A 19371-nucleotide genomic window follows, 5' to 3' on the forward strand; every position below is an offset into this window, starting at 1 on the left:
AGTGACCTTAATAGTCTGTGCTTGTGCATGACAACTTGATTGAAAGATCAAATATATTTCCATAAAACTTATATAATTCCTCATAAAGGTTGTCCATGACGACTGAAGAGGAAACTCTAAATTTTTTCTTCAGTCAATGGCCAATACTCTATTTCTTAGGGAATAAACCATAGAATTTCTCTCTTATGGCAAATCCTGCAACACTTAGTACTCCGCAAAAAAAAAAAAAAAAAAAAAAAAAAGCTTTAAAACATGCTTGAAAACACAGTGAAAAGTCTTATAAAGTCTTCAGTGACTTGTAATAATTTTTGTTGCTCAAACTGAGCTGCACATTCAGAACATCTGGTGTTCCTGTAACATCAGTTCAGCCACTTTAATGTGCATATACACATAAAAAAAATCAGCTACAGGTCACCTGGCATTTAACATGCAGAAAGACATTTGAGTATTTCCCTTATGATGGTGGTTATACAACTTGTATTTTGTAAATAGATGTCACTCCTAGTAGAAGTCTCCCCTATGAGCAGACAAGTCTTCTGAAATAGAATGAACACACCTGAGCCTTGAAACCCCTGTCATTATTTGTGGCAGAGTGCATCTATCCATTCAATAGGATAAGCATGAGACTGATTAATGAAAGAGAGGAGGAAACTGAAAACATGCACAGAATCACTCAACTCAAAGAAATGGAATCAGTTAAACAGCTATTCTTCCCTAAAGCGATTAACAGTCATTACTCAAGAGGAGCAAGCTCATGCCAATATGAAGAACAACGAACCACCATAAAGAAGTTCAAAGTTATCTTAGAAGCCTGCAAGGGAACCATTTAAGTAATTACAGACTTAGCATTAAAAAAGTCACCCACCTTATATATGACAACATCTGAGCAGACTGCAGAGACCACATGAGACTGAATACAAGACAATTCTGTCCAGCTAAAACCTAGCAGAATCTGAAAGTGCAACTCAGGCTTGCTTGATCACGCAGACTATCCTAATCCTTCAGTATATGCCACGATGAACAAGGTATACTTTTCAGTAGCTCAGTGTTGTCAAAAGAAGTGTTCTGAAAACCCAGCGTGAGTCATCTCATTTCAGAATGGTTTAGGAAAGGAAGCAGAAAAATGTTTGGGTGAGGCCTAACAGTAATTATGTATTACAGGCTGCTTCACATAGGGAAATGTACCTATTTTTTTAATCTGAGAACCTCCCCCAGCAGCTATCATGTAAGTGCTGAAGCTCAAAGCAGTAGATTTATCTGTCTTGTCAGCATCACGCTTAATTCCCAGGGAGTAAGAGATACCCAGACTGTTACAGAAAGGGTTATGACCACTTTCAAGAAGCTTGTCACTTCATGCATAGGTGTTTGATTCCAGAACAAGATTATTTGTAGAAACTTCTTTCAGTTATAGTTTGACTTAGCAAAACAACTTTATGTAACATTGCTAGAAACGTGACTGCACATGCCCACACAAATGCAGCAAACTATCATCCAGCTACTGCAGTGAACCACCAAAAAACACCACCCTGTTGTAGCTTCTTTATGTATTGGCAGCAAGCATCAGCAGTTAAGACAGGTTACCCAGGCAGTGACACCTACTCTGCTGCATTTACACAGTCACTGGATTGATCAGAGTGTCACAGGTAGGTCCAGACGCTGCAGTGACAGCCTTAAATGAAGGATACTAATGAACATTGCCAATTACTTCCAAATCAGTGGAAGATAGAACTTAATGACAGCTTTGCTCTGAGAAGGAATGCTCTTTACAACTTAAACATATACATAGAAAAGAATAATTTTCTGTCTAGAAAACCATTTGATATGCCATCTTACTTTGGACACTAAAAATCAGAAATAGTGACATTTATATCAATAGAACTGTATGCCCTGACTTCTGTAGATTTAGTACAACAGCTACTGTTTAGCAAGTTGAAGTCCTGGAGTTTTTTAGTCATCCTTACTTTCACTCAGCACTCCCTTACAACTTAGTATGGGACAGTGTGTTGATTCTTGACTTAGGGGATTATGCTTTATAGTAAAACAGCGCCACTAACAAATTCACAGAAATTTTTAGTAAACTTAAGCCAAAATTATACATTTATGACCTTGGAAAGAGAACAGTTCTTACCATTATTTCCATTATGTACACAAACAATTTTAGAAAGCCTATGCAAGACAAGGGAGGGTAGCTCAGAAGCATCATCTTAAAGGTTTCTTTGCCCAACATCATTATGCTGAGAAACCTGCTCTATAGTATGCAACTTCTACTCCTGCTTATCAAAACCTTTTCACATGGTTACATTTCTCACTTTATCTTGACATACTCTGCACAAACTAATAACCTTGTGTGAAATAAAAGAGATATAGATTAGAAGAGGAATTCTTGTGGGTTAGATTATACTTTGCTCTGATTGGAAAATAATTTGTCAACATGAGACTTGAGGAAGCTTTTTCCTAACTGATCCTGTAGAAATACCCATTTGTGATTGAAGCACTAAAGTTGGTCCCTTATTTTTCCATTACAGCCATTTACTGAAGAAACAATCCCTAATACAGGTTCTTAAACACATTAACTCATTCCATATATTCTTATGACTATGAACACCCATCACCTCAAAAGAGCTTACAGGTCTCTGATCTAATCTTTGAGTAGTTTATGCAAACAAAACAAAAAAGAGGGAGACAGGGCAAGCTACCCACAATAAATCTGTATACTTGGTAAGACAACAAATAAGGAAAATGCTTTCAACAACTTCTAGTAGCAAAGAAACCACCCTTATGGCTGGAGCCCATGAAATCAAACTTGCTTCACACTGAGGGAATATTCAGATGGAGAAATTACTGCATGTTTCTTGCCTTATTATGATTTTAGACAACCACTACTATGTGAATAGGTGGTACTTCAGTCTGGCCTGGTAAGCTGCTCTTATGGAAGACTAACAGTTTTAGGAGTACTTATTCCAGAATTAAGCCCTATTGTTCTCAGAAGTTAAATATGAACAGCTGCAAAATTGAACTGCAAGGCCTTTACCACTTATATCTCTAACATTTGCACTGTGCACAAGAGCAAACTCTTTTCAAAATCAGAGCTGTATATATTAGCATGTATGAAATTCACGTGCAATTGCATTTATTTATAAGCATACCAGTGAAGTTTAGGGAAGAAGTTTTAACTCACTTATTTCAGTAGAAACCTGGTCCAGTTTTTCTTTTGACCTACTGATTAGAACCACCTTCATTCCACGTCTTGCTAACTGCAAGAAAACAAAACAGGAGAGATTAGAATAGTCATAAATCACTTCCAAGTTAGTATCCTAATCAAAGAAATTGCAAAATTCAAACATCACAACAATATATGACCAGCAAGTCTGAAAAAAATACATTTTTAAATAGAGACACAAAAGGGAAAACCAGGATAAATACTTCCATGTTATTTCTTACTTAATTCCCTTCACACCACACTATCTTCTCAGTCATCTAATATAGGTGGATAGGCACATTTATAAAATAGAAAACAAACAGTGGGTATTTTACAGAACTTTTGCACTACCTCTGCAAGTCAGAGCAAAAATATTATTACCCATAATGAAGTTTAACATGCCAAGTTAAGATATCCATGGTCACTTGAACACCTGTGTTGCAACTTAATACTTATTCCTTTTAGTAAGGCTACAGTCTTACTTTGTACTACTCATAGGTATTAAGGTTAATTTACTTCTGAAATTCTTTTAGGGAAGCTATCTGCAGAAATTAGGATGGGGCCAGAGCATACCCTGGTAATCGAATCAGACCTACCACTGCATGTTGAAAATGACATCTAACAAGTCAATTGAAAAATGTCTGCAGGAAGACAGTTACATATCTGAATTACTCTGAAATTAAAATTATGTTTGTGACTACTGTAAGTAGAAACAATATATCTATCCACAGTTCAAAGTGGCTCTGCCTTTCAGACACTTAAGACCTACACATAAAAAGCATGTATGTTGCCATTGCTCCAATAAAACTCCTTCACTGCCTTCAGAAGCTGATGAGAATGGGACTTCAATGGAATTTTAAAACACAACAAAAAAATCCCAACCAACTGACCAACAAAACACACAGACCTCAAACCTCAAAAGACTACAGCACAGTACAGCAACAACCTGAAGTGGCTTAAAGCCATCTACTTTTCTAGCAGGAGTATGCAATGCAGTAGTGATTCTGTTGGACAGAGGTGTAGCAGAGTTCATCAGTTAACTCTGTACTTTACTTCTGCTTGCTTCTCTAAGCAGTAGAAATCTCATACTACATCTCATGAGCATAGAGTGAGGTGTGGTGAAACCAAAGACACCATAGGAACCAGTAGCAAACAGCTGCCAGGTTCAGGCTTATAGGCAACTTAAGCCTTCTGCTCAAGGAAATGATATGGTGTTACAAGAATTAGTGTCTAAAAGGGATGATCACATCATCCAGCCAACTGCAGATAAGCACCTGGCTCACTGGAACACACTTTTATATGAAGCCTACAGTAAGCTTGGAAGACATCAGGAAGAAGGGAATGGCACTCTTGTTCCACAGGATCAAGGCACTGAAGGCCTTGATTACCTAACCTGCTAGGACAGTCTGACAGTAATCTACTCAGAATCCAAAATAATAATGTCGTCCCATGAGGCGAAAAGCCCCAGAGATCTTCCTCACAGATGCAAAGCTCCAGACTGCTGAAAGAAGAGTTTGCTCTCTTTCAGGAGTCATGACCCTTGGGCTCTCAGACTGCTTCAGTATGTACCTGGGCTTAATGGGAAAGTATTCATCTGTACTCAAAAGCCAAGGAAGTAAAGCGATGCCAATACATCCAGTCAGTGGAACTTCACCACGTTTTGAAAGTTTCCACTACAAGGGTGAGCTTGAGAGAAACCTCTGCTAAGTTCACACCGAAGGGATGCACTGTACAGAAGTACATCTGAAATTGGAAACCCTTTTGCAAGTGGAGCTCTAAGGGGAGAGCACATAAAACAGCCAACAGAAGACCCAGTAACTAGGAACAAATATCACTAAGAGAAGTAATCAAACTTGAAAAAGATACAGCACTTGAGAGCAAGTTCAATTAAGGTGCTTGATGAGCATTCTGCCTTCACTGGTAGAGACCTAGTTGGCTGAAAGGAACCACAATCATCCAGAGGGAGATAACGATCCCCAAGATCCCAGTTACTAATTACATTTTTATACAGGAATCAAGCAACACCCACTTGCTTTGTAGATAACCTGTTATTATACTTGTCCCAATATCCTTAGGGTCCTGAAACGGCTGAATGACAAGACCTTAAAACTTAACATAAAAACTCACCCAGAACAGCATATGTTGGGAGGCTACCCTTGTAACCTAAGGACTGATGCAAGCAAGGGTCACCATTCTAATGGAGCTGATGAATGGAGGTGTTTGATTTCCTTAAATGCCATGTTAGTGACTACCACATTTTCCACTTCAGTAGCAAAACACAGCTGCTGTGTAAACCCTTTTTCTTCAGGATGGAAGACAATGACACCAACAGCCAAACAAAGCAAGGTTAAAGCTCTTATTAGAGTAGACATAGCAAGAGATTCTAAAAATCCTATACTAAACAGATGTGCATAATAGAGTATTGCAGAGTATGCAATGGGATCACAACCTCTAGTTTATCACCAGCACACAAATACGGCTAGGGCTGAATTTATACTAATGATTTTCAAAAACAAACAAAAGATGATGATAGAGGTGCAATGAATACTGACTCCTGACCATATACTCAAAACATGAAACCTTTCACGAAGGGCTGATCTAGCAATGATAAGGATATCAGTGCTGGGCAAAGATTAAAGGTCTTAATACTGCAAGAGTGAAAATGTAAAAACAGTTCTTTGCTTGGAAAAGGCAAATCATCTACAAAGCAGTGTATAACCCAAGATTCCACACACTCATTAAGCTCTTCCATCACTTTCCAGTGAGACTACATCAAACTTTCAAAGAGGCACTTCTCAACACACAGTTACAATTCTCACAAATTCCTCCAAGGAAAAGGAAGTTGTCTGCATGACTATAATCACAGTCATCAAGGCCCAAGCAGCCATATGCCAGTGGAATTTATAGTAGCCAGAAGGGGATTTTTATTAGAAAATCAAGCCTTTTCAGGCAGACTTCTGTAGATATCTCTAGAGTTAATTTAAAGATTGAGATGTCTCTTCAGGTATTCCACATTTTGTCCTACATCCACACTTGACTTTACCAAGTATTCTTCATCCATCTAAGCTGTCAAAGTTTGGATTTGTGCTTTATTCTAAATAAATGCTTAAGTAACAATAATAAATACAACTCATTAAAAGTATGTTTTATTCTGTAGCCCAAGAATGAGTACCTGTACCTTTTGGGGTGCTCTGTGCTTACAGCAACCACTGTAAGGCAGCTGTAATAGACATGGTTTTCCAACAGTATCTCATACTCATGATGGCTTTCCTAATGGGGGTTTGAATGCAGGAGTCAGACAGCAGTAGACATTCAAGCTCAAAAGCAGCCGAGTTCTTAGAGACATTACAGAACATAAAGCAAGCTGTTGTTTTATTCACCCGGTATCTTAACCTATACATCTTGAAACTAATCTCCCATGATGTTCAGGGAGTGTCTCCCACACTAAAGGACTTCCTCCTGATAATGCTCTGCTCTGGGCACAGTGAACTCCTTCCACTTGTTCTAGACAGTTAAAATTAAGTGTGGCATCATTTGCTTCGGAACTATGTAACTGGGGTACCTGGCATGTAGGAGCTGTGAGCAATATGCCAGGATCAGGTGCTGCTGGCACCAGGCTTAATTCCTTTTGCAGGCAACTCCCCTTTCTTGAACTGGTACTATGAAGTACTACTTCCTGCAAAGTAGAAATTAATTTGGGGGCTAGGGGTGCAGGTAGCAGGGCAAGGCACATCAGGATGACAGGAAATCCAAAGGATAAGGACTGTCCATGAAGAGGAATGCCATTTTCCCAGTGGGCTTTGCAAAACCAAAAAGAAAAATCAAGGAAAAGGGAATCTCTCACAGCTGATCTCACACAAAATCATGCTGGTGTTTCAGAGAACACAAAAATGAGCACAGACAGGCTCACTTTGATAGTAATGCTGAGTTTAAGGTTATTTTTGCCATAAATTGTTGTAGCCAGCACTATTTGTCCTTATGTTCTCTGGGCTTATAGGCTAAATTACCCTATACTAACAGGCACTTTCTGTCTTAAGCAATACATTCCAGTATATGAAATATATTTGGAGCCCACATATGCATCAAAAGCAAAAGTACAGTAAAAGAGATAAAGGTAAAACCCAGCTTCAGAGACTTCATGAACTAGAAAAAATAATTGGAACATACTGCTGACAGCTGTAAATGCCGTTTAGTCAGTGCCTGGAAGTACCAACAGGAATTACCAAGGGCTGAGAAAGTTAAAATTCTTTTAAAAACTAAGGAAGTTAAAAATAACAACTGAAGGACAAGGTAAGAGCTGAAAATATAGTTCACAAATAAAAGAAACTAACGAGAAACTAACAAAAAAAGATACAACTTTTGGCTGGCTACCAGAGGAAAGCAAGGTAGGAGACCTCTTTCTCCACAGATATCTATGTTAAGATAAGGTGAGGAAATATCACATGCAGTTTGACAATTGAGACAGTTTGACATATTGCCAAGAATCAAGACAGACTTCCAAGTGGTAAGAATTCTTACCTCTTCTGCATAGGCTTTTCCAATCCCATCAGTAGCCCCTGTGACCACTGCAACAAAAAAAAAAAAAAAAAAAAACTACATTAGTTGCTTCACAGAAGTAACTGCAATGGTTGTGTTCATTTGTAGGTTATTAAAATACTCATTCCAGACAGAAACATATCAAAGTCTCTGGAACAGGTGTACAGGTTCTATGAAATTACTTTAAAAACTCACACTAAAACCTTTCCACAGGTAAGAAAGGAGAGAAAGACATGGAATTAGGAGCCTAACACGTTTCAAGAAGCATGTTTCAAGGTTCAGTACTCCTTTTAAAGCCAGGTCTCTGTCTTAATACTCTTCTTCATAAACTTTGTGGACTAAGAGATTTTCAAGCCATTTAACTAAAAAAAAAAAAGCCGATTTATGACTATTAAACCAGCTGTCAGCTTAGTTTTAAGTATACAGTAAAATAAAAGGTATTTCAAATCCTGTAAGCATCCAAGAAAACAGATTTTAGGACACAGACAACAGTTCTCTGTTAGTGTTCCTCCAGCAGATTTCAGATTCTTATGACCATTGTGCTCACCAGCAGCTAGTATGGGCGACTGATCCAGGCATCAGTTGCAAGCTGGGCTTCTACAACTTAAACTTTCTCACCTGTGGGTGACTGGATCTGTGTCAAGCTTCAAGTCTTTCTAAGATTCTTTTCCACAAGCTGAGAAGCTGTGAGTGACTCAACATGCCATTAGTTTGACAGATTATTCCAGGGCTCTCGCCACACTAGTAGCTGATCATCCCAGTAAATAGGAATTCCTCCATACAGAAACTGCTTTTCCAACTGCTTTTTATGCAAGTACATTCAGCATCATATTTTTTTCTCTCTCAGCTTTTTCTTCTCACCAAACCCAACATCTATACCTCAGCATCCTTATATTTTTAGCTCTCCTGTCCAACCTCTCATTTACCTGTCTCTGCTCTCACTCTCCACCTAACCTACTGGATTTTTTCTGTTTGTCCTTTTATCAGATCAGAAGAGCTTGGTTTGTGCTTCCACTGCATATCACTGAATGTAGCCATATAACCAGACTTGTTTAATGTTTCAGAACAGTGAACTGGGAGTGTTGGTTTAACTCTCAGGTCAACCTCTACCTGAATGCAAGTCATAGCAGACAGAGTGTTGTCTGGCATTGGGATTCAGCAATAGCTTCCCTTCAGAGCACCGGAAGGAGATGTGTTTGCAGATTATTTGATTAGCTACTGCTTGCAGATCCTCTCTAACAGTTGGCATGCAAACTGCAGCCAGAATACTTCTGTTTGAGTAATAACAGCTAGGAAATGCTGTAACCCTTTCAGTCTCTGTGCCTGCTTATCTATAAATAAGTGGATATAATAACAAAAGATGAAACTGCCAGCAAAGGTCCTATTTGAGTTTGAATGGTCCAGCAACAATTCAGTAACAGGCTAGAAAGAAAGTTCCAGTCATACCCCTGATTTAAGTGAAATTCACAGATGACGGTATGTGCATATATGTTTATCCCCTGTCTGGTTTCAGGGTTTATTTCCAAGATGACATAACTGCAGCATGATAAGGATATGCATACCGCACACACGGGATGCTCTGGCTACTAAACAGAGCTCTGGCTGCTGCACTGTCAGTGCCAGGGAAATTTATTGAGAAAATCAAGTGTCTGTGTCATGCTGCTTTGCCACTTCCTGTCCAGCCACCATTAGGGAAGTGTGAGTGACAGTTACGGTACAGAAACAAAGCCATGTAATGAAAAGTGAAACAAGGGTCCAAATGACCAATAAAAATCAGACTTTAGGGAAGAAATCAAGAATACTTTCCCAAGAGCCCCTTTCCTGCAACCAAACTTGTACCAATATTGTTACCCATTCAGCCAGACACACCACAGTCCTGCAGGATAGCATGATCCCTTCAGTTCCAGGACCAACAAGCTTCAGTTTCAGCCTTGCTGACCTGGGATTCACATCATGTATTATCACACAAGCCATTGTTGCTTCAACAATAGAATGAAGCAAACAGGAGTACAGTGAAAACAGTACCAGGACCCCTCCCCATAAGGATCACAACAGTAGCTGGACAAGTTCTAAGCTGACCCAATGTGGGAAACATTCAACTTCAGTTACTTGGTGAAAGGGGTTGTTTCTTTCACCATAGTTAGTGAGGCACCTAAAGAAGAACCATCCCCTGTAACACTTAGATTGTTTCTTCTCCTTCCAACTCAGAATTTACAGACTTTATGGTTTTATTCCCAGATAAGAAGCTCAGCATTTGAAAATACTGTTTTCTGACACTGCAAGTTATTCACTTCTAGCAGCTGCAGCCAAAAATGCATGCTCCATGAGGCAGGGACTCCCAAAAAGCACCTGTAGCCCTTTAAAGGCTTAGTAAAGTACAAGTAGTTTCAGTCAAGGATATTTACTCATTTATTGAATCCATTGCTTAGGTAAATGGTAATGGAATCAGGTGGAGCACGAGACATAAGCTGAAGATCAGGGATTTCTAACACAAGTGTGAGTAACAGGATGGTTTTTTCCCTGTTATAAGTCCTAGTTCAAATTCAAATAACCTGTTGTCCAGAGGTTAAAGTACCCTCCAGAACAGAATGTGAGAAATTTAAATAAATCTGATGTACATAAAAATTACAAAATCTCATCAGAAAAAAAAGTAGTGCTTGAGCCATCACCTACAGAAACAGACTCCTGATTAATACACATCCCTGTTTTGCTTCTGCTGCAGGAAAAGGCCTCAGGATAAAGTATGCAGCTAGTTTTTCTTAGCAATAAGAGAACTCCTCACAAGATGGCACAGAGACCATCATTTAATTACTGGTTCCATGTGGAGAAGGATAACTGTCTTCTGCTCCATGCTCCCACACCATCTTGAAGAACAAACAGTATAAGGACTGCTTTCCAACATCTAACCTAAGCCCCCTTTTTTCAGGCCACACTTCTCTTCCTAAGGCCCTTTGAGAGGAGCCACCTGGCTCAGCTCCCTCCCATTCAAAGCAAATGGATTTCCCATCTACAGCTGCACTGATGGAGAGGCCCTTGAGGGCAGCACCCAAGGACTGCGATGGGAAATGCACTAACACAGACCTGGCCTGCTGCTGACCAGTAGCAACCACTTCAGCCAGCTCTGGTTACTGCTCATTTACTGCATCATAGTGAGCAGTTTGGAGGGTCAGAAAGACTGCCCTGACAGGAATCTGCCAGAGCAGAAAGCAAAACTTAGACCCTGTATTGTAAAAGCAGGGAGAAGAGGTAGGGTAAAGGCAACTGATAGGACCAACATCACAGAAGTCAAGATTCAGCCACCTTATCTTTCTCCACATTTTAGATTACCTAAAGCTTGTACATTAGAAAGTCACTTAGATTTTCATATTGATTACATTCATCTCAAGCTTCTATACTGGAGAAAAACGTTGCTGTTTCAACCACTCCAAAGCTGTGTCAGTTTAATTAAGTTTCTACTATCAACTTGATGTGCCCAAGTTAGTTTGACGCCAAGTGTGGATTAAGCTTTTGAATTCTGTTTCTTCTACAGACTGCCTTCCAACAAAAGTTACAAACTGACTGCAGTTGGCAGAGCTTAAAGAAGGCAAAGCAAGCAGGATAGAAATAAGTTATTGTCTATACAAGAAAGCTGCACCAGCACCTAAGTGTGATTATATACATTTACTCAGTAGTCAGACTAACTGTAGTAGCTTCCCACTTCAGCCATCTGCTGTCTCCAGGAGAGAAGCAAGAAGAGTGCCCAGGCAACTTCTGTGTGAGCCCACCAAGTAAATGTTTGCCTGAATGGAAGCTTGTATTGCAGCATTGGATAATTTTAGACAAAGAAGTCAACACCTATCTTTGCCTTTTCCCCTACAGCCCTAAAAGTCGGGACAAAAAATAAGGGAAGGTATCCAGTAACATGACATACTCTGAGAACAGCTCACTTTTCATAAATCAGTACATGCACAGGCATTGGGCTGGAGATGTTCTACCCTGGGAAATCCCCACTGGCCAGACTTCAGCAGCTTTGGATACACAGTATTTCACAGAATAATTAGTACTCACCTGGAACAGATTCCCATCTCAAAAACCTTTTCTGAAACTAGTATATGCATAACTAGAGAGCTGACATATACATCATCTTTTTAAAGCGCCAAAAAAGCCTGTCTAAAAATTCCTGTTCTGAGTCAGAGTTAACAAAGCCTGGCCCTAGTGAGTCCAGCACACTGAAAGGAACATCTCTTGCTCTTCTAGGAAATGACATTTTGGGTAAGACTGGCATAATCATTGTTAGAATCGGTGACAGATGTATGTATGGTATCATACTCTAGTTCTGGCTTTCATTTCAGTTTTGCATCAATAGTCTTATATTCCAAACCCTACAGTGTTTGGAGTGGTAGACAAGAAATTGGAAAGCTGATAAAACTAAAATCACTATTCATGCTAGCCACTAGGGTACACCACCTTAGTATAAATTACTGTGAACCCACCCATGCTTTGGATGCAGTGATTGGGTGCAAAAAGAAATTGCCAGTGTAGTAGCAAGGTCTCCAAACAATGAGAGCAGTATGGGGCATCATCTGCTCACACTGCTGGAGGAGGTTACGTCATATGTAGGCTGTAGATATTTCAATTACCATTGTATATATACAAGTCATCAGCACAAGATCACAAATCAGCAGTTAAATTTTTTATTACAGTATTATCCTTAATATGTCATGTAATCTTTTCCCTAAACCACCAAAACCTACGCCTCAGGACAGTATAGCATCTTTGTCCTAATGGCTGTGCCAGAATTTTGCTTCCTATGTGTCTGTGGGGAGAGAAGAAAAAAGAAACTCACATCTTCCGACACAGACTTTTCAACTCCCACTTGGAGTTTAACTACACATCTTTGACCTCTTACGCTGGTGATTTCTTTAATTTAAGATACAGCTACACAGGCACCCACCACAGCCTCTACTGCTAGAATAGTTATTGACAAACACAAATCACTAATTCTCTACACTTGAATACCACCGAGTCAACTTCTCTCCTAATGCTTCATAGCTTTTGTCACATATACAACAGGCATGACGTAGTTCATAAGCATTGGCAACATTTCCTGGCCAGTACCAAACTCAGGGTAACCCTTGACAAACAAAGTTAGAAAACTTCACCAGTCAGTGAAATGTGTCATCTTGCACTAAAAGGGAATGGCTTTCCTTTTATGAAAAAAGCCATAGACCAAGTCTGTGGAACGCATGCAACCAGACAGTGACTTTAGTCTAGAAGATTAAAATGACCAGTGGTACTTCAGGGAATAAAAATATGGACAAGAAGCCTTACATAGGGGTAAATACACAAATATTTCCAATAGCACCTGCATCCTTCAGAAATCCCACAGTCTGTGGCTAAATATGAGAGATAAAGCGCCACCAACAGTGTGGGGAACTCACATGTTTTTTCTACTTTTAAGAAGTAACACCCAATGTGTTGCCAAATAAGAGGTAACCAAAAAACATCCACCACCTCCTAAGAGGTATAATAGAGTTATATTCCTTGCTCATAAAAAAGGGATTGCCATTCCAGAGCCAGGCAAAAGCAGAACTCAGCAGTCACTGGCAGTCTGTTCTGTGACTGAAGTGAGTATTCAAGGCCCAGGGAGAACATTTTTACTTGCTTCTCATGCAGCCAGGACATCTTAAAACAAAAGCAAAGAGCGGTGCAGTAAAGCATGAGGCAGGCATGTAGAAATCATCTCAACTCATGAAGGGAGCAAGGACCAGTGTTGAAATAGGGAGAGGGAGCAACAGCAAGCATAGAAAATTCTACTGCAGTTCTGCAGAGCAATCACGCTGAAACAAGATTACAGATTCGTGACTCCCCAACTCAAGGTTAGACTACAGTGAAAAAAAAAAGCTTAAAGAGATCAAGCCTGCCTTCAGATACAAACACACGTTTTCCACAGCAAAATGAACTTTTAAGATGCCTAACAGAGATAAAGCACAGAATACTTTTATTCATATTGCCTCTGGCAAACAGCACCAGGCATACTCCTGCAGTGCTTTGACTACCTGCACAATGAAGCTAGCAACTCTTAGGCATGTTCTCTACTAGTCTCTTCAAACGACAAATTCATTTTGGTTCAGCCATTTTCCTGTTTTCATTCAGAAAAGCCTGAGTTTTTAGGCAATCTTTCAGAGTACTGCAGATGCACTCATGCATGTCATTACCTAGGAGGGAGAACTCAGGCCACCAGCAATGTTATTCTCCAAAGACAGATGTGGGTCCAGCAATTTGGGAATACACCCTTCCTGTCAAAAAACTAAGCTAAGTAACAGATTTCAAGGAGGGTAGCCTAGGATCTCTGATCCCCTGAGAAGTATTCAAATTTGTTGTCAAAATGGTCACTGCAGAACTGTCTGTCTGCAACATCCTGCATTCACACAGAAGAGCCATCCCTGTCCTGCAAGACTGAATCCAGATACGAGTGAGGGTCTGTCACAGCACAGTACCCAGCTGCAGCACATATCAACATATACTAGAACCCTCTGTGTATTGCTAAAGCAATGCAGTTGAGAGAAACTTCACAGCACAGCTAACCTTAGCATGGGTTTAAAGTACAGCCCATAAATAACTGAAGACTCGAGATTCTTCTGCTACGAAACACAGAGGCTATATTAAGAATATGACAGCTCCTGGGGAAAACAAAAGCTGGCAAGGGGAGAAAAGACTATCCCTGCTTGGCATCAAGCAGTGCTTCATTTATTACAGATTTATATAAATCACTGGCATTTGACCAATACCAAGCTTCTAGATTATCTCCAGCCAACAAAAGTACTTTGGTCTGTGCTGGTTAAAAATACTCTACTTTTTGTCCTCAGCTTGCTAGGAATGGCTATTTTTAGTAAGACTCCAATCAACCTTATCAAAATCAAACATCAAAAATAGACTGGAGAAACACTGGAAGCATATACTATTTTTAGCTGCTCCATCTATCCCTGCCGTTATCCACAAATTCTGACTGCACAGACCATGCATGAGTGCTTAGTTATTCTAGGCAGATCTTAGTCGTGACCCTTTTTTTCCCTGAACACCTGAATGCAGAAAACACTCGATTGATTAAAGATTAATACAGCCGCAAACCATGACAGCTGCCTTTCGTCTGAGTGCTTTTGGGGAGGGGGAGAATACAGGATGACAGAGAGCTTGCATCAGTATTCCTCTTGGGGATCTATTACATGGAAAGAAAATTGCTATTTCAATTCCCCTTTGTTGCTAAAAATAGCAGCCCCAATTGATTCAAGCAAACAGGGCACCGGTTTAGCAATGCCAAATTTAGAAACCACTGAAGTCCCAAAGAGTGAACGCTAACGCAGTCTAACACATGCCAGCTCATATTTAACAAAGAACAAAGAAGATAAGCATGCTGGCTGCAAGTTAATAAGACAGCAGCAACTCCCTCCATTTTTATTAAATAAAACCAGAAAACTCTGTGCAAAAAATAAGACAAACTTCACATCTATTCTTAATTTAGCTGCTGAAATAGGAAGCCTCATCAGAAAGATCGGTACCCAAGCTGGAATCCTAGAAGTTGTGTGCATTCTTTTATTTTTCATATAAAGGGTTTTCTTCTGCACAGAGGAGCTAACACCTAATGGTCAGGCTTTGAAAAGACAGGCTACAGAAAAAGGTTCAATTCCCAAAACCAAACACTTACGTGGTAACAGCTTGTGTCTAGGAGGTAGGATTGTAGGTAGAAAAATATTCTATAAATATCGCAGCACTGACAAGTTCCCATTTCACCCAGAAGTACAGCAAGAAAGGGTTTTGGGCAGTGCACTCTGAAGATTCTTTACATTTGTGAACTAGAAGGAATCTAGAAATCTCTACAAGAAAAGCATACTGAAGAATTCATTAAAGTCACACTCAAGGTTTAAGCAATTCCAGTTCCAGCTGCCTCTGTGGGAGCTCTCCCAGTTTAGGCTGGATGTCTTTTATGCACTCAAACTCCACTCTTTGCTGTGAGGTCTTTCTTCCCTGTTAGTCAAGGGCTGCTGCATTATGGGCATGGGAGTCTGGGAGGAGAGGAGGAATTCTGTTATCCTGTTCAGAAGCCCCCACCCCATCCTTTGCTGCTTTCAAGCCTTTTGATCCAGAAAATGTCAGGTAAAACCAAGACTGCCCTGAATTTCTGCAGTAGCAAGTAAGTTGTTCAGATCATCTGCTCAAGCCAGTTCAAGTTGAGTTAAGCATGTGCAAAGGCTACAGCTGCCTCGTGCTCTGTAAGACAGTACAGTAAGAGTTACCGCATAGCATTAATATTCAGCAAAAACAACCTCTCGTTTGTTCATCGTTCTGAAATACATGACAGATGCTGACTGTCACGGCAAGCACGACCAGGCCAAAAAAACACATGCATAGAGGTCATTCAAATTACCATTTCTGGTTCTTCCTGCCTCTAGGAGGGGGTGAATACAACATGAACATTTGAGAGACCAGATAGCTCAGGACTGGCACCATCTGAAGGTTTTCAGTGTGTTTGCCACTGGAAACACACATAGATAAGTCAGTTTTCTGAGAAGAAACTAAGCAGCCAGAAGAAGGGCCTCTGGGTTTAGAGCCTGCAATGCTGAAAGAAGACTCTACATCAGAAGTCACTAAAAGAAATTTGAGATTTTTTTTTTTCCTCTTTCACTAAGTATTTGTAGCAGGCAGAAAAAAGAACCAACACTTACAAGCAGAAGAGGATAACAAGTGATCCTGGAAAGCTGTGGGCATTTTCATTTCAAGTCAAAGCTATGCAAGGTGTCAGAATAATTGTGAGCATAGAAAAAGTGGAGACTGGTATAAAATGCAGCACTAGATCCATTTTTAATCAAAAGGCAAACTGTGTCAAACTTCTAAAAGGTATGATCCGTTTAGACAAGAATAATGCTCCAGACCTACTAAGCGAAAGAAAATAATTTTATATGATGAAACATAAGTATCTTAGAATATCATCAGGGACTACCTGGGGAGGCATCTACAATGGTTCATACCAAAACTAGAATTCCATCAGGATAAAAGCAAATGACTAGTTACACTCCTCAGAGACTTATCTAAGCACAAATCCTGTTCAGCGCTGTTACTAGTGACCACCACACAAAGGAAATGCTTTATGAACATCACAGACAACCTAGCTCTGGAAAAGGATCACCGTGTCACACTGCAAAGAATTACATGGGTCTACAGACCACAGGAATAAAATATATTATATATTACAGAGTGACACAGAGATACCAGGTATCAAGATACACACTTGAGACTAACTTTGTTTAGAGGTGAGGTGACCATTGTAAGGAAGGGGAAAAAAAGTATCTGGTCTTTCTATCTAAAGTATCAGTGTCTGCATACAAAATTGTCCGTAAATTGTCCTTCTGATGCAGCTATAAAGACAACTTCTATAACCACTGATGTGCTTCCTGTAGTAGTAGGAAACAATAATACATTAAGTAATTTAAATGGGAACAGCTGCAAAAAAGTAGTTTTAAAAAAGGGCTGCTAAGATGACTTAAGAGTAAGCTGTCCTGGGAGATGAGTTTAAAAGGGTTTTGTTTGCTCTTCATAAGCTCCCATAGAAAAGGAAAAGTTTAGGCTAACATTGGGAAGACAATATAAGTTGGTTGGTTGTGACCAACTCGAAATCACTATATCTCAATGAAGGAAAAAAAAACCCTATTTCCGACTCTGAAGAGCAGAATAAAAGTAAGGAACCTGAGCTGTTGGAGGAGATCTGAGACGTGGGTCAAGCCAGAACTAACTCTGGAAATAGAGCTACAAACTTGGAACAAGAATCCGTTCATTACTATCCATTTAATGGATCAGACAGAAATTAGGAAACAAAATAAGCCTGAGTGTCATCTGTTTATTGTTTTTGATACATTCCGTCAACTGCATGGTTCTACACTTCCTCAGGTTGTCAGAGGGCATCACAGAAATGATCCTTCCTTCCCACCATCTCAGCACACAATTTGACTTCCAGAGGGTGTCTGTTCATCTCTTCATGAGAAAGAGGCTACCTGAAGCTAGAGATACAAAACAAAAAGGATATGCGAGTCAAACACACCATGGTCCGAGCAGAGACTCTGATTCCATGAAGCATTGGAACTGGGAAAGGGTTCCCACTTGAACCCCTTATCCTGCTGGCAGTAAGTCAAATTATCTTACTCAAGCACCTCCCCATTCACAGTGAGGCCACCAGCCTCCATTTGGGACATGAAAAAAACCAACAGAACCTTGTAATGGCTTTTTAAAGATCAGACCGTGGGCATGAAATTGGTGCAGTGCTAAATACAACCTTTTCTGTGCACTTTTGAAACACTGTTTGACCTTTCACAGCTTCATGACTAGGACCTGAACTATTTGCAGTTATACAAACACAGTCTTGAAATTTCTAAATGCAGGTTCGGGTATATTTCAAGCATAACGCATCATTCTGTATGAACTTGGCACATCCAACACGTCAGGTCATTAAGGAAAAAAATCCATGTTAGCAATCACCTGTTCCTTTGCCTTTGCACACATCCAACCATTTTTACTGGAAGCAAAGGGGAAAAAAACCAACACAGTGTAGACAAGCTTTCTCACATTTCATCCCAAGAACAGATCTTCTAGCTCACAACAGAGATGCAGCCAACCCAAGGTTTGGGTAGTGGTCAGCAAGAGGTACTGAGGGGAGATTTTGAGAAGTCAAGTATAATGATATCTCTCCAGGATGCTGTTCCTGTCACCATCTTGCAGCTCTGCAATTTAGTGAACAACAGCTGGTGTTTTTGGACAAATCCACATGAGACAAATTATTAAGGTATTTTAGAATAACTTCTGTTTTTTTAGTCCGTGTAGACCTTTAGCATGTAATGCAGACTGTAACAAGAAGCCACCCAGGTGAACTATATCCTGCATGGGACAGTATCCTCTCCTCCTGTTCTTTTTGAAACTCATCTGTTAGTTTGGGATTTGATGCTTTCTCCACTACCTCTTGATCATGGCAAGCAATGATACTCGTCATTTTGCTTAACTTTCTCTCTGTCCTTCAAATTGATGTTGTGGATTTTCAAGTTATTTTGTATATTACTAAACAGGTAAATCTAACAGATACAACAAAATTTTTAAGATTAGATATTTAGGAAACCCTTTGATGGGAGCTCCTATCAGAATCCCCTTGGACTACAGGTTTGCAAATTGAAAATTTAATTTAAAAAATTAAGTACATTTAAAATACCAAACTAACCATATTCCACATATTAGAAAAACCATATTTCTTCCCTACTCACAGAATAAAAATCTTCATTTCAAATGCAAGTTACAGAGTAGAATTTTACTGCATCAGCAATATACCAAAAATGAACAAACTGGGAAGCACAGAAAGACTATGGAGATTCTCAGGAATATATTCTCAAAACACAGCCTGCCAGCTTTCAGCTGAGAAGCCCATTCAGACCTAAGCAGCTCACCCAGAACCACTGGGTGCCTCCATATGGAGCCTTCCGAGCTCCTGAAGAGGTAAAGAATGCCTTGGAATCATACATTCATCCAGCCCTGCTCTCACCCAACAAACTTCCTTGCAGCAAGCCCCTGAGAAGGAAAGCAGAGAGCTGCTGCCTCACCTCTTCTTCCTGTAACAGTCCTTC

The 19371-nt window shown here is 39.9% G+C and overlaps 1 protein-coding gene across 1 annotated transcript in view; it reads right to left on the reverse strand.

The window, feature by feature from the left end:
• HSD17B12 (hydroxysteroid 17-beta dehydrogenase 12) overlaps positions 1 to 19371 on the reverse strand; it is an 85103-nt gene that overhangs the window by 44420 nt on the left and 21312 nt on the right. The window contains 2 exon segments of the mRNA XM_053945470.1: positions 3179 to 3254; positions 7718 to 7764. Coding sequence (XP_053801445.1) covers positions 3179 to 3254; positions 7718 to 7764 — 123 coding nt within the window.

Source organism: Vidua chalybeata, chromosome 6, assembly GCF_026979565.1.
Source record: "Vidua chalybeata isolate OUT-0048 chromosome 6, bVidCha1 merged haplotype, whole genome shotgun sequence".
Lineage (NCBI taxonomy): Eukaryota > Metazoa > Chordata > Aves > Passeriformes > Viduidae > Vidua > Vidua chalybeata.